Raw genomic sequence first — 16727 nt, 5'->3', positions numbered from 1 at the left:
ACCATAACCATATAACGTTGACCTTGTCCCAGTGTTGTATAGGCACTAAAATGTTGATAACAATTTACCATAGCCATATGATGTTGACCTTGTCCCAGTGTTGTATAGGCACTAAAATGTACAGTATGCAGCAGGAAATATTGCACATCGAATTAGAAAGAGATAACGGTTTCGAAGAGCGTTGTCTCAGTCGTTGAGACCATCGAATCGTGACACGGGTATGAGTGACAGAGACGACGCTCTACGAAGCAGCTCTCTTTCTAAAGTTCGATGTGCAATATTTACTACAAATATTATTAGACTTTTCATTTTTGGGGTTTTAACTTACCTATGGAACTACTTTATAAGCAGTCTACTAAAGAAATTGGTTTGTAAGACAAGTAAAAAAAAATGTAAAACTTTCCTTTTTAAGGGCGCGTTTGGAACCCTCGTAGCTTTAGTTTTAAGTTAAGTTAAGTGCGTAATAATTATCACCACTATATCTTACAAATCCAACATCTGACCATCAAAAAGAGTAATTTATTACCTATTTTGAATGAATCATTTGACTTTGACTTTGACTTGAAGGGCAACAGCGCCATCTTTGAGGCTTTTATGAAACACACCCTAAAAGTCCCTAATTATAACAAAAACTTCACAGGTATGTCTAGAAAATATATTTTAGTACATCAAATTTCAACAGACATTTATATTTGTTATTTAAAAAATAAATGATAAACATCGCGACGTCACATTCTTTCGCCTACGACTGAAGTCTCAGAACCAACGTCTAAAGTTACCTAATTCACTAGACTGTACCTCTAGTAGACTGCGCTACACCGACCTTAACACTATTACACTAAAGCTGTGGACACATTGGAAGCTGGCCCATAGGTTTATATGACATTCAAATCGTAACTGTTACGCCTTTAGGGCGACTGTCCACTGAAGCGGAGCGGAGCGGAGATGTGTTGAGCAGACCAATCAGATTGTCGGTAAATAACGTGATATTTTTATTCCGTCATCTGTGATTGGTCAACTATACATATCTGCGCTCCGCTTCAGTTAAGCACGCACCGTCACGAATTTAGCAGCGAAACCACTGAAGTTTCGCGATGACTTGTTCAGTATGAATGGCGAAACAGCAGCAAAAATGCCTCTTTCAAGGCAGAGATTCTACTATAAGCCGTCTCTTTACGCGATATAATTTCGTCAAGCAGCATGCTTCGCCGTTCGGTACAAGAAAGGTTATGACTGATCAACCAATCGCGTGCGCCCCCGCCCTAGTAATCTTGCGCCTTTTTCGATCCCCCAAAGAGACTCAGTATCGTGAAATCTTTTTTTTTTTAAAGAATATTAGTCATAATAAATGACTAATATTCCCCTTTCCTCTCCAACTAAGCATCAGGGCTTGTGCTAGGAGTAGGTACCTACGACAATAGTGCAACAGGCGGGGTTGAAACCGTCGACCTTTCGGTTTTCAGTCCACTCCTTTACCGGTTGAGCTATTGAGGCTCTCATTATTTAAGATTTAAGATGTTTGCCGAACACACTACGTCTGTTTCTGTCGCGTATCTAATTTCGATTTCAATGTCATAGGAAATCAGGACCATCAATAACATATAACAGAATAAACAATAACGATTTTATCAGTAAATTACATAATAAATACCATAGAATCTTTTTACATCTGTTTTTAAAGCATTTCTTTATTATTCTTTCATACTTTGCCTACACATTTACAAATTATGATCTTTAATAGTTAACAACCACTGTTCATAGAAAGTGTAACGCTGACAACAACTCCTTTTAGTCAAATTAGAAGTTACAATATAAATCAGCTAAATATTATTTTAAATAAATTATTGTACCTAAATCAACAGTAAATTGCCTAGATATTTATATAAGCTAATATATGTTTAGGCCACAAAATTGTTCAAATACAGTTCACGCCATGTAACTTGAAACAGTAGGTATAAAGAGCTCATCTGAGGGCTTGTAAGAGCGAAGCAAGCGTGTAGAGCTCTTGTACATGCAAGGCCGTAAGAGTGTTTCCGCTGAAGCGAAACGGAGCCGACACGTATGTTTTCGACTAGTAACATTATTGAGAGATGACGTGACAGTAAAAAAACCCGGCCAAGTGCGAGTCAGTCTCGTGCACCGCGTTCTGTACCTACTAGTCATATTTTTTTGACATTTTGGACGCTAAATCAAAAACAATCTAAATATATAAAAGGAAAAGGTGACTGACTGACTGATCTATCAAACTACTGGGCGGATCGGACTGAAATTTGACATGCAGATAGCTATTATGACGTAGGCATCCGCTAAGAAATGATTTTTGGAAATTCAACCTCTAAGGGGGTGAAATAGGGGTTTGAAATTTGTGTAGTCCACGCGGATGAAGTCGCGAGAATAAGCTAGTTATGCATAAAACTAAAAATCTGTTTAAGAATGTACAAATAAAGCCCTTTTACATGACACCCCACTTGGTAGAGTGATCTTACTTTGAAAGTTGGAAATACCAATATTTGTCCATAAACACATTTTAATTTTTTTCTTGTGATGTAACCACCAGGTTTTCGGTTTTTTTCCTGCCAAATTTCATGATTCTAGGTCAACGGGAAGTAACCTATAGGTTTTCTTGACAGACACGACAGACAGACAACAAAGTGATCCTATAAGGGTTCCTTTTTTCCTATTGAGGTACGGAACCCTAAAAATGTGTGCAGTTCACATGCATTAGGAGTGTAGTGTTTGCGTTTCATCGAGTTTCAAATTACAATGGTACTAAATAAGTTTTCACTCCAATAATAATCTTGGTCTATTGAACATGTCTCCGCTCCGCTCTGCTTTAGTGGAAACACCCCCTAATCGAATACACCCGTCGACATAATATCACGAGTAGACCTAGGGAATCAAGTCAGACCGCTGCAATTTCGCCCCATTTCCCAACGTTTGTGGCGAGAACTGTATTCATAATATCGCTACATGTGTCCACAACCTAAAACTGCCATCGAGAGTAAAATCCTAAAGCTATCTTACAGCTACAAGTATTTACATTTGGCAACCCTTAGTCTAGTGTGGTGATATGCTCAGAGGAAATCAAACCGCATTCCCTGTTGATATTTGTATCAATATAGTACATATAAAATCACAATCATTCATGATACAATCTTGTTTGATATATTTAATGTTTGTTTGATAAGTGACAATGGGCTGCTGACGAGGCTGCTTCTAGCGTTAGTGAATACAAAGAAACGACGCCCCGCACCACTCGCGCTCACCCGCACCGGGTCAGCGCAGGGACTGTGCGGGGCGTTCCCTCCTCGATTGCCATCTCGACCTGTCGCCTACTTATATTGTAATAATGCGAAACTGTATTTTATTTGTTGGTTTGTCCTTCAATCGCGCCGCAGTGGAGCAACGGATGGACGTGATTTTTTGCATGGATATAGTTAAAAGACCCGAAAAATCAAAGTTTTCTCACGGGTTTAAAAAAAAACTAAATTCAAGTCACGGGCCTCAGCTAGTGTATAATATTATTTTATAAAAAATCTTATTATAATCATGTTGAAATCCTAATCCACGATTTTATTTACAGAAAATTGAATTTATATATCATGCCTGATAAAAGTGTGACAAAAGTTATATGTTATAGTTTGACATCTGAGTTTCCAAATGCTCAGTATATAAAAATAAAACTTTAAAGCCTTCAAATTAAAATAATGATTCAAAAATGAGCACGATGCTTTGCTCTTTTTCTTTCTAATATTGCTTAGCGGTCAGCGCAGACGACAGACTATTGTCCGCAGAACAAAAGAACTTCATCGTATAACGCACACGATGGACTATGATAGTATGCGAAATACCGTAGAAAGAGATGAGGTACTTTTGTCCTCCGTGGACAATAGTCCGTCGTCTGCGCAGGCCCTTAGAATAACGGACTCAACAACATGCAACTGTACCAAAACAATTACTAATTTTGGTATCAGCTTGAAATGTACAGCTTTACGAAAACTATTGCATTTCGTTGAGTATTTACAACAAAATACATACGATTGAATGGACGCAAATTTTTAACAAATTAAACTTATTTTAAGTGATACTAGATAAGGATTCTAAACAATTGCATCTTTCAAAATGATACTTCAGAAATATCAAGTCGCTTGTACCACTCATTTTTGAGTTAGGGTGTATAAGGCTGCATTCACATTGCTATATTTTGATGTGTTGTAACTTGTAATGCAATGTCGCGGAACAATTAATTTCTGCAAGCGTAAATTTTATTTTTCATAGTTTAATTATTACTATTATTATTATTTTAAAAAAAACTTTGTGTATGACTCTGGTCGGCTTCTGACGCGTGATAACACGTCACAGTAATGTGTTTGCGCCTTTATCTCAAGATGCTTATCAAATATGGTATTAAGCTTTTTAATGACTAATTCAGCTCATCAGCTGTTTGTTTTGTAACCGACTTCTTTACTATAAAAGTAGTACAACATTTATTCGAACTTTTGACAAATTACATCTATCTAGCACTACAGAAATTACTTAATGTTACCAAATTACAAATTATTTTCAAAACACAAGCAAAAAATAAAAAAATAATGCCAAGGTGCCGTAAAAAACATATTGACAAGATATGTTATAAATAGTGTCTAACCAGTCTCTAACTTCGGATGGACGTATCTTAAGACCACAAAAACTATCTAAAAAGCCAATACATTCGCTTAAATTATATGCTACGTAATAGTTAATGTACTTACTTTAAACAATATTATACATAACATTTGTAACTATAAATAAAAAAGTTAAAATATGGCCACTAAAATGACGTAAGTATGTAAAATAGTTTGGGAAGTTATTTCCTATAAAATAACTTCAAAATAAGACTAAATAGTAAATTACCTAAGAATTATTTCATTATATCTTTTTCATTGTTAAAATAAATGTCTGTTCAATCAATTATGCATGCAATAATTATTTATTCTTATAAAACAACAATAAAATTAGTAAAAATATAATAAATGCAAAAATGCGTAGTAAAAATAAATGATTTTTACAATGCAAAATAATATTTACATCAACCTATGGAATATCAATATAAAAATGTATCAATTTTAGAGTATAGAGGACCCAGTCTAACTGATAACCTGGCAGACACTTTTCTCTACCACGAATTCCGAAAATCTTCGACTTCTTAAATTTATAAAGCGTACAAAGTAACAATAGACTTGCCATGTTTTCTCTAACTTTAAAATGACAGTTGACAGATAGAGAGAGTAATGGCGAGTCCATTGTTATAAGTACGCGTTTATACATGTGCTTTTATGTATTTATTGTCAGTAGTACTACCAACTACTACCACTAATAATATGGGTAGTTTGATTAACTTTGCTACTACTGCAGTAGTAAGTAGTAAAGGAAATAAAAAACCGGCCATTTGCGAGTCGGACTCGCGCACGAAGGGTTCCGTACCATTATCTATAAATACGCCAAAAAATTTACGTTTGTCGTATGGGAACCCTTAAATATTTATTATATTCGGTTTTTTAGTATTTGCTGTTATAGCGGCAACAGATATACATCATCTGTGATTTCAACTGTCTAACTATCACGATTCATGAGATACAGCCTGGTGACAGACCGACAGAAAGACCGACAGCGGCGTCATAGTAATAGAGTCCCGTTTTACCCTTTGGGTACGGAACCCTAAAATAGTCCCTACTGATTATCATTGTGGCTGGATGAGGAAGGCTGAGGACCGGGTGTGGTGGCGCTCTTTAGGGAAGGCCTATGTCCAACAGTGGACGTCCACAGGCTGATGGTGATGATGATGATGATGATGATTATCATTACTATATCACCTTAGTTGGTTTGTTGGATTGGTAGTACCATGGGCAAATATCTAAAAATTGAAAACTTCTACGAAATCGCTAGGCTGGGAGCTCTATGTCACATAAGATGCTAAGATCTAGTGTTACTGGCACATCAAATTATGGAAGTATCCGTCAAAGTCCAAATATAATCTAAGGAGTTTTATTTTATTCAAGTTTGCCCTCAACCTATAACAATGTTTCGTTCATAAAGGTGTCTTGCGACAGGTCGAGATAGCAATCGGGGTATGAGGCGGGGGGGACGCGCCGCACACTCACGCTATTGGGTAAGCGCGGGGGCTGTGCGGGTGTGCGGGGCGTTCCCTCCCCATATTTTTTTTAATAATTTTTATTATAGTGTTTTTACCTACACTTCAAGGAAATTTCTAAATAATTTTAAATACATAAAATAAATTTTAAGTAATAAAATTATTTAGAAAGTTCCCTCCCCAATTGCCATCTAACTTGTCGCGTACTATAGTAACTGATAATTTGATTTCAAAATCTAAGAATCAGGGCTTTCGAAAGTGGTGAAGTCAAGCTTCTTACAAGACCTCAATCTCATTTAACTCCACTCGAGTGAGCGAGACAGCTAGAGTACAGCTGTACATTGAAATAATTGAAATGAAAAGTGTTGTGCTGCAGATTTGTTACTGTTACACGATATAATCTTAATATGACACGCACATTAGCCTATGTTACTCCCTTAACGTGATTATGTCATATGATCTGATATGACCATTCTTTAGTACTCCTAGTTCCTAGAATATATTCGGCAAGCATCGGCTTGGCCAATAACTTTTATGAAAATCTTTTGAAAAAGCTCTACTCCAAAGTTTCTTGTTTGTGGTACTATTTCCAACTATATTTAAAATTAAAGTGAGTTTCGTCAATTTTAGTTGGAGGTGGTACCTATCAAAATAATCTTGGAAAATGACATTAAGAAAAACCTTGGCATTAGAATACTTTAATGTACCTAACATTTTAACACATTAATTGTTGTTCTACAATTTAGATCTCAGATCTCTCTTTTTAAAGAAATCTAGTACAAAGCGGTTACGCACTCATCCGACTCGAGTCCGTGAAAATACGGATATAAAAAACTCGGACCGAACTCGGATACTGCTTACGCACAAGTCTGATCGCTGATCGAAATTCTAGCTTCACTTCGACCGTCCGCTGTGCCAGATCCTTCTTTCCACGCACCGCTCATGCTCGTTTGAAAAAAAAACGCTATTGAGCGGACGACTTTGACATACCTACGTCATAATATGTCCGATTTGAATCAGAGGCACATTCGAGATATTCCTACGGATGACGGAGAAAACTCGGATAACGGAAGTCGGAGCTAGTGTTATAAGCTGCCATACAAATAGTTCCATGACTACTTCGGAACGTATTTTTAACCAACTTCCAAAAAGGAGGTGGTTCTTAATTCGGCCCGTTTTTTTATGTATGTACAATGTACATCGATATTGTCGAGGTTTTTGGACCGATTTGCAATTTTTTTATCGCGGATTCAGATCGAATGCAGTGCGTAACGCCAGAAGACGCAGGACTACATCTGGCTGGAGGCGACGTGTGGACGTCCCTACAAGGGACCCATGCCCAGCAGTGGACATCGAAGATAAAGAGCATAGGGAAACGCCAATGCTTGCAAATTACATTACTCCTAATTTCGACAAACATTTATCACAATGGAGAAAAAGATTCACTTTCACGACGACCGAAAGATCTACACATCACGACATACACTACCACCATCGATTATAGTTATCACTTACAAATGATACTGACCAAGTATCTACAGAGTACAGACTGGTATTGACTGCAATTCGGAAGTGTTGATAAAACCTGATCATTAATTCAAGTTTACTTTTCTATAAAATGCCATCAGTTCAGTGAGTTATGACGGCGCGTACAGACCGAGCAGCGAGTGAATGTTTTCATCTCTGAAATAAGCCTGTGTCCCCCCAACTGTGAAACACATGTATACTGTGTTTCAGAATCTCAGTTTCCTCTCAGAAAAGTGATTGTATGTAGTCACCATAAGATACAACGGTTGGATGAGCTGGGCCCCGAGTATGACTGGAGGAAGATCTTGCTACGTCGAGTCCACAACACACTGCTCCCATACATACAAGTGAAGCGTCACAGTAGGATCAGCAGCACGTATTCGCGGCGCGAGTGGTGTCGCAAGTGGCATCGCGAGTGGCGGCGCGAGTGGCATCGCGAGTGGCAATGCGAGGTGCAGTCAGCAGGCACGCGGCAGCTCGTGATGATAATAAAAAATATCAAAATTAAATATTCCATCAATTTTAACTGCCATCTAAAAACCGATAGATTTCATGCTACTTTCAGAAAAGTGATCGTATGTTAGCCGCCAAGAGATCGGATCGGATCAGCTGGGCTCCGAAGGGCTTGCCGCGGCGCATCACAGCAGGATGAGCGGCACGTGTTCGCTGGGCACGTGGCGCGGTCAGCAGGCGCGCGGCAGCTCGTGGAGCAGCAGCGGCGCGGTGTCGGGCGCGGCGTGGCCCGCGACGCGCTCCAGCACGCACGAGGCGGACAGGCGCGCCTCCGCGTCGTGGTCCCAGCACTCCTCCATGGTGTCGCACACCACTGACAGACCCTGCCCACCACAAACACAACTTCAATACATCCCACAATATAAATGCGAAAATGTGCTTATTTGTTACTTTATTGGTTTGTCCTTCAATCACGCCGCAACGGATTGACCTTATTTTTTTTACCTCCTTATTCACAATATTAAAACTACCTGACTATTCATAAGTACTTGTAAAAAGTTTACATGAATAAAAAACATTCTATTCTATTCTATTACATTTTATATTTATACCTAAGTATCTATCTGAGTAGTAAGTAACTGGATCTATTTGATATGCCTGTAATAAAACAATGACTCACAGGATGGTCGCGCCACTGCGGCGGGATGTGCGGGCGCAGCTTGCGCTGCACCACGGCCTCCTGCATCTCCTCCAGGCCGGGGTGCGAACCCACCTCCTCTTCCAGCGGCAGGCGGTACTGCGCCGTCGGCTCCATGCCGCCCTCCTCACAGCTGCATACAAACAAAACATTATATCATTTAATGATTTTAAGCTTTTTTTGTGCTATAACGACAATTTCACGCTTTTCAATCGTGAGGATGTCGTTAAACTATATGATGATGATGATGTAACTATATGATGACGTATGAGCCTCGATAGCACAACGGTTAAAGGAGCGGACTGGAAACCGAAAGGTGGCCGGTTCAAATCCCACCCGTTGCACTATTGTCGTACCTACTCCTAGAACAAGTTTAACGCTTAATTGGAGGGGAAAGGGGAATATTAGTCAGCAATTAACTTGGCTAATATTCTTTTAAAAAAAAAACTAGCAAGTACGTGGAAACCAGTGGTAGAATAATGCAAAGCAAGACAGCATCGTACATCGAAAGTTAATAGTGACGTTGTGAGTGTATTTTGCCGACAGTTCGTGAAGTTCCAGCGAAAAGAACAAGAAAGAGTAGGAAAGGTAGTTTGCTACTGCCCTTGACAGTTCGAACTTCATCTCTCGCAACACCGCAGTGAGCAGTCCCATCGTGACCAGTGACCACCACCCGTGCAATTAGGTTGAAATATCGACAAATAAAAACATCAAATTAATTCTGGTATGTATCCGTTATGTACATCAAAATAATATGATTTTTTGTTGAAAAGCGTTCAAATTAAAGTAAATGATACATTCCGAGAATGGGTATACTTATTTACGACAAAGCGACTATCTGGTGTATAAAGTTTGGAGTGTAGAGGAATTTATCGGCACAGAGTTTATGCGCCGATCACGGACAATTTCACGGTCGAAGTCCGAGCTCGAGTAGAGGTCATGTATAACTACGCTCAGCCTCACCACACAAACATAAATAAGGTTTTGAACAGACACACTGGAATTCAAAGTCAACAGGGGCTTTTTTAGAGGATGATTCAAACATCATGTGTCATATTCAACCTTTTATGAAAGGTATGGAAAAAGTAGGAATCTCTAATTTTTTGAAAATAAATAGCCTATGGGGCCGATTCTCTTGTACACAATCTCTAAACTAAACTAAAATGGCACGTCTAAATCTATTGCTATCCCTTTCAAAATGTTGCTTGCGGAAAAGGATAGCACTCGATTTAGACCTGTTAATTTAGTTTAGTTTAGAGATAGTGTACAACGTAATTAGCCACATTGTCACTCAGGAATAATGTATCTTTTTACTGGTGAAAGAATTTTCTAAATCGGTTCAGTAGTTCCAGAGATCACTTCCTACAAACAAACTTACAAACTTTACCTTTATAATATTAGCATAAATAAAAACTTTTTTTATTTGAATAAACTTTTACAAGTACTTACGAATAGTCGGATGCATCTACCACTGGATCGGAATGCCTTTCCTACCGAGAAGAACCAGCAAGAAACTCGGCGGTTGCTCTTTTCAAATATTTGATATAGGTACAAGATTATGCCATTTATAAAAGGTAATACCCATACCCACAAATGACTTTTGGACTTTCCTGAGGCGGAAGGCAGGAGCTGCAAGCTTGTTTCTGTTTCTAGTTAGCCTATTGTGTCGATCACCAATTTTCTTGTAACTAAGAATATTTTGTCTTACAAAAATTATTTTATTATAAATATATTGAGAGGCTACAGTAAGGATATCTATTTCCTTAAATTTCTCGCGAAGGGAATCGCGTGGTCTTAAGTTATAAATTGCGCGTATTGCCCTTTTTTGTAATACAAATTCGCGGATAGATGAATTCCTGTGAAAGTGAGTGTTCACTTACCGTGAACAGATCTCCCACAAGACCAGCGCACACGCGTACATATCAATCCTCAGGAAGGCGTCCTTCGTGAAGTTGATCGCTCCGTCCAACACCTCGGGCGCCATGTACCGCCGCGTGCCGACCTGGCCGTGCGCGTCGCCGCAGCCGCGCCCCGCCTCGAACACCAGCGCCAGCCCGAAGTCCGCCACGCACGCCGTCAAGTCCGCTTTCAACAGCACGTTCTTGGACTTGAAGTCCCGATGCGCGATGGCCGGCTTGCCGCCCCCCTCCTCGTGCAGGTGTGCCAAGCCGCGGGCCACGCTGGCGGCCACGCGCCACGCTTCCGGCCAACTCAGCGTGTGGCCTTTTAGGTAATCGCATAACGACCCCTAGAAAAAGGTGTTTCATTGTCTTTTTAGCAGAGACTACATAGTTCTAGTGTGGCAAAGCTGTGGCAAAAGTCTGACTTAAGGCTGGTTTACGCCAGAGCAGAGTAATTGTGAGGCCTTAAGCTATATGGCAGTATATTTTAAAACAAAATCGTGCTGTAAGCTTGGATCATTACGATACGACAGTTCCCATAGACATAGAGTTCCCACGGGATTTTTAAAAATCTAATTCCACACAAAAAAAGACACGGGCATCAGCTAGTTGTTGTACATATTAGTAGCTGTGTGCTGAAACAATGCAGGACAGCTCAGCGACAGACTATACAATTTATACATTCATAAATGATGATGATTGAATATTTAATTATTTATGACGCTAAAAATATTCCAAAGTCCATATCCCAGATTTCTCTATCATTTTAAAATAGATGCATTATGTTATTACAATTAAGCTGACTAATTTTAACATTTGGACCAGATAGGCGGTGAACATTTGATAACAGGATACAAATATTGGATGACTGTCTATATCACGTACCTTCTCATGATAAGCAGTGATGAGCCAGTACTCAGCCTGCAGGTTGTCTCCCTTCTTATCCACGCCAATATAGTGCAGGATATCCGGATGGTCCATCCGCGGCAGTCTGTATATTTCCTGCTCTGCCAACCACGACTGCTTGTCTTGTAGCGGGAACACTTTGACGGCCACATCTTTCTGGCCGAGCTTAGCTCTCCACACCGCACCGAACCTTCCCCTTGCCCGAACTTCGCACAGTGTAATTTGGGCAAGTAAACCTGCAGATTCGTTTTCCATTCCCCCTCCAGCAGATGGCGGTCTCGATAACGATGCTTCTGCACTTCCCAGCTCGGCGAAGGAGCTTCCCTTACGTTTCCGATACAGTAAGTAGCATCCGACTAGAACCGCAAACAAGAGAAATAAAGGAGTTAAGGTGTAGGCGATGACTGCTTTTGTATCATCTTCCGGAGTCGGTAGAGGCGATGCTGGAACACGTTCAGGAGGGTACTCCGTTTGAGCGGTCGCCCCGGCCGATAGACCGGGGAATGTCGCATTTTCGTTGCACATGTCACCCTCGCAGCAGCAGTGCAGGAGGGGCAGCTTGATGCTGTGAAGCCTGCAACTTGACACTCTGTCGTTGCAGGCTACCGTATCAAGAAAACATCCCTTCACTTTTACCGTTGCCGTATTCGTTATGTTATTGAACTGCCACAGGGTAAAGCAATGGTTGCTTTTATCGGTTTCGATCGGTTGGCATTCTTCCTTGATCACAGTTGTGGGGGGGCAAGTGGCATTGTCGGCGCGGTCGCACTGTGGTGGTAGAGTGGTATTGTAGAACTCACAGTATTTAGTCTCAATGCCACCCTCTTTTGGACGCGGAGGAAGGTTTTCATCTGATGGAGGAGCCGCTAGTGATCTCATTGATGTTCCATGAATACCTGGAAACAAGGGTTTTAATGAATAACAATTTTGTTTAAATATTTGAATACTAGAAAATAATATGTAAATATTATCTAAATATTATACGAACATATCTCTTCATAATAGAGGATGACTTGTGTTATAAATAATTGGAATATGGGAATTAAGGTAGGTAAACCACTAAATTGAACTAATGCCCGTTTTAGACATAGAGAACATCTTCTATTCAAATACGAATTTAGACGCAAAGTTTATTTTGGTAAAAATGCTGACCCAACTATCTTGTATACATAATGATAACTATATTAACTTTGCTGGTTTATTTACAGAATTAAGTCGAGACCCTATCCCAGACTAAAGCAATTGAATAATCGTTCGAGACATTCAAGTCGTCGTCAAGACGTCGGTCTATAAATTAGCCTAGCACTTACCTATCACAAGCAAAGATATATGCAGCAGTATCTTGGGCGCCATGGTTTGTGGACGCAGGCGGGATTAGGCGCCGCCGCGCGACCGTTTACTACAGCCCAACGTTATTTTTATACACGGCCCCGACATCAAAGGTCTATTTAGGAATTCTTAACATATAAGTACATGTCAGTTCGTCAGGCAAACAACGCACTTTATATTATCACTATTTAACACAACACTACCATAGTTAACGCCGTAAAATATCGTACGCCAACAATCAAGACAGTTAATCAAAACAATTAAGCTGATCGTTGTGATTTAACTCCGATTTTCTAAATTAATAGAATAGGACAAACAAGTTATCAAGTGAAAAGCTTGGATTTTTTGTTATTTGACATTTGAAGAATGCGGGCCACAGATAATAATCTAAATAAAATCTGTCAGAACCAAAGAACTTGCATGTACTACTACGTAGATGGTCAGAACCAAGGTCAGAAGTCAGAAGGTGCAAATCCTTGGTGAGGTGATTTCATTAGCGAATGCTACACATTCGATCTGGATCGGCGATATTTGGATCGAACCATATTCTTCATAAACAGATCAATTTGTTACCTGTTACTTCCCGACTCCCGTTGCTCCCGTTGACCTAAAATCATGAAATTTGGCAAGTAGGTAGGTCTTAATTCCGTCTTATAGCACAACCTGATCTGTCCACAGGCAAATCTCGACCTCACAGACTACAGTGTATATAGGGAGACTCGACCTGTCGCGTACTATACAGCTACACCGCTTTTTCAACCAAGGTGACCTCTGTTGGTGGTTGGTTCCGATCGTGTATTCGGTCTATTATAATTTATATCACTTATATTTCTAATCTGTAGTGACTGTCAAGTTGTCATATTTTGTAGACGTAAGATTGTTATTTGTTTTGTTTATTTATTTTAAAATAAAATTCTGTGATTTGATTTCGTAGTTTCATGTAGTTTCTTATAATTTATCAATGTAATAAAATCTGGCTACGCTTGCAATGAATTTAATATGTCATTTTTTTATTTGGCCGCTGTAAAAGGAGATATGCCAGTGCACTTGTTGGAAACTGTCGTTACCAAGAGGTTAGAATATTTAAAAGCGATTATTAAAAGCCAAGGGAACGCTTACAACGAATATGTCGTGGAAGGAAGCGTGTACGACGTCGTGGGGCACTACATGCTGTGCATCGTGGCTATATTGGAGGACAGGGAGGAGTTCACACAACTCGTCATCAGAGGTGAAGACATTCTGTTTAGACGCAGGCTCAAAGCTTTGTTGGCATACGATTTGAGATCTTTTGCCAAAAAACTTCTACGAGTGATAAGGAAACTTCGCGCAGAGGTATATTTTCTTACGCCTCTTAGGATTCTATGTCAACACTTGATGTTGAGAGACATGGCTCACCACATCTGCTCAGTGTGCTGCGAGAATTGTTCTCTCCACAGTTTCAAAGTCGATTTCAAACACTGTCTTGCATTTGTTGCTAAAAGACAAGTAACACTGAGGAAGGGCAGCGCTCTAATACCTTGTAGCAAGTGGAACACATATCTCATACAGCTATTTAACACTAATCTCAAACATAGGCTGTATAAGACTGATCTAGATAGCTTGAGGAATGATCCTAGGATCACTGACCTGCACAGAAAGGTCGGAAAAGATTGCAGTCCTCTCAACAGGCATAATATTAGTATTTTAAAAAGTGAGGAAGTCGATGCAACTTCAAGGCAGTTTCCTCCTTGCATGTTGAACCTACATCAACATTTGAGAAAGAAGCACAGACTAACTCACGATCAGAGGTTTTATTACAGTCTTTTTCTCAAAGATCTGGGTATGCCAGTGGAAGAAGCTGTTATATTTTGGAGAAAAGAGTATCAGCAAGTTCCAAGTGCAAAATCTGCTTGCTGTCACAGCTGGGCAAAGGATGAGAAGAAGTTTGTCTATGGAATCAGACATATGTATGGTTTGGAGGGCGGCAGAAAGGAGTACAGCTGTAGAAGTTGCCACCAAATTCAACATTCTGACACAACTCACTCGGAAGGAGGATGCCCATTTAAATCCTTTGATGATAACAAAATGGAACAAATACTAAACATACCTAAGACTGATCCGGTATTGTCACAGATTAGACAACTTAAATCCCAAGAGAAATATACATCAGCTTGTATGAAGTACTTACAACATAGGCTCCCAAACAAGAGCTCCCATAACATGCCTTGTGATAATATTAACTTTAATTTTACACCTGTTAAATATTATATAGCTATAACAAATTCTATGACCGACTAGAGATGTGTCAACTCGGCTTACTAACTCGAGTTATGAGTTAACTCGAGAGTTAAGGTGACTGACTGACTGATCAATCAATGCACAGCTGGAAGGGCATGCAGATAGCTATTATGACGTAGACCTCTGCTAAGAAAGGATTTTTGAAAATTCAACCCCTATGGGGTTAAAATAGAGGTTCGAAATTTGTGTAGTCGCAGACTAGCTAGCTATAAGCTAGTATGTAAGAAAGTAATTTGTAACAAATGATACACTCAGTGTCTTCCTGCTAACTCGAGTTGTGTAACTCATATTCAATTCCGAGTTATCTGAATTTCTACTCTAGAGTTAACTCGAGTTGGTTTTTCCGAGTTGGCACATTTCTATGACTGACATAGATAATGAAATATGATGTTTTTTAAGATATTGTTAGGACCTTCATATATTTAAGTAGGTATTACTTAGTTTAAATATTAAAATAAAATATTGTTTACTTTCCAATGGAATTTTTAAAAGTTGTAACTTTAACTAAATATAATTTTAATTAATAAAAGTAGAAACTGAATTATATTATACATGTACCTTCTACTGCTGTGTCCAGAACCTTGAGACCTTGAGTAAGCTAAATATTTTCTAATTATTAAGTTATTTTAAATCATTATCTACCTAACATACTATTATGTTATCTTAGAAATAAGAGGAAATTGAGGTTTATATTTATGTGAGGAAAATATGGTTTAGCAGCGTCATCGTAATCAGTTGATAATAATTATGCAGCTCTATGTAAGTATATGTGTAAGTCTGTATAACAATAATATCTTTGGTTGCAACATTTTTCAAGTAGGCAGTAAGCCTGTAGAAACAAGAGTGAATGAATAGGCATCTAGGTAAACGGGTTCCATCTTAGGCCACATCATCACTTTCCATCAGGTGTGATTGTGGTCAAGCACGTGCCTATTATAAATTAAAAAAAACCGGCCACGTGCGAGTCAGACTCGAGCACCAAGGATTCCGTACTGCAGCCTTATTTTGCTGACATTTGCATGATAAATCAAAAACTATTATGCATAAAAGTAAATAAAAATCTCTTTTAGATTATATACCTAGGTAAACTCCTTTCATATGATACCTCACTTGGTAGGTACCTATAGTTATCTTACTTTGAAAATTGAAAATACTAATTATTACTTATTCATGAACATGAACATATATATACATTTTTTTTGTGATGTAACCACAAATTCACGGTCTTCGGATTTATTCCTTTACTTGTTTTGCCAAATTTTAATGAGTCTAGATCAACGGGAAGTACCCTATAGGTTTTATTGACAGACACGACAGACGGATAGACAACAAAGTGATCCTTTAAGGGTTTTTTTTTCCTTTTGAGCCTACACGAAAACAATTACCTACGCTAAAAAAACTATTTATGCAAACAATACATAAGGGCCTACTAAAATTGCCTAAAATTACAGTAAAAGAGATATTTTAGATCGGTTTTAGATGCTAACATAAAGGAGACTGCCCACCA

The 16727-nt window shown here is 39.1% G+C and overlaps 2 protein-coding genes across 2 annotated transcripts; one reads left to right on the top strand and one right to left on the bottom strand.

The window, feature by feature from the left end:
- Positions 1-641: 641 nt before the first annotated feature.
- LOC117985794 (activin receptor type-2A-like) lies at positions 642-13291 on the bottom strand. Its single transcript, XM_034972588.2, has 5 exons — positions 12925-13291; positions 11594-12510; positions 10688-11055; positions 8790-8940; positions 642-8493 (listed from the first exon to the last, which is right to left on the bottom strand). The coding sequence occupies exons 1-5, from the start codon at positions 12965-12967 to the stop codon at positions 8341-8343; spliced, it is 1632 nt and encodes a 543-aa protein (XP_034828479.1). The 5' UTR covers positions 12968-13291; the 3' UTR covers positions 642-8340.
- Positions 13292-13802: 511 nt separating this feature from the next.
- On the top strand, positions 13803-16706 carry LOC117985795 (DNA primase large subunit-like). The gene has a single exon (XM_069501263.1). The coding sequence runs from the start codon at positions 13943-13945 to the stop codon at positions 15218-15220; it is 1278 nt and encodes a 425-aa protein (XP_069357364.1). The 5' UTR covers positions 13803-13942; the 3' UTR covers positions 15221-16706.
- The last annotated feature ends 21 nt before the right edge of the window (positions 16707-16727 follow it).

This window comes from Maniola hyperantus, chromosome 10 (assembly GCF_902806685.2).
Source record: "Maniola hyperantus chromosome 10, iAphHyp1.2, whole genome shotgun sequence".
Classification (NCBI taxonomy): Eukaryota; Metazoa; Arthropoda; class Insecta; order Lepidoptera; family Nymphalidae; genus Maniola; species Maniola hyperantus.
The sequence above is the reverse complement of the archived record's forward strand: the minus strand, read 5'-3'. Positions and strand labels throughout refer to the sequence as shown.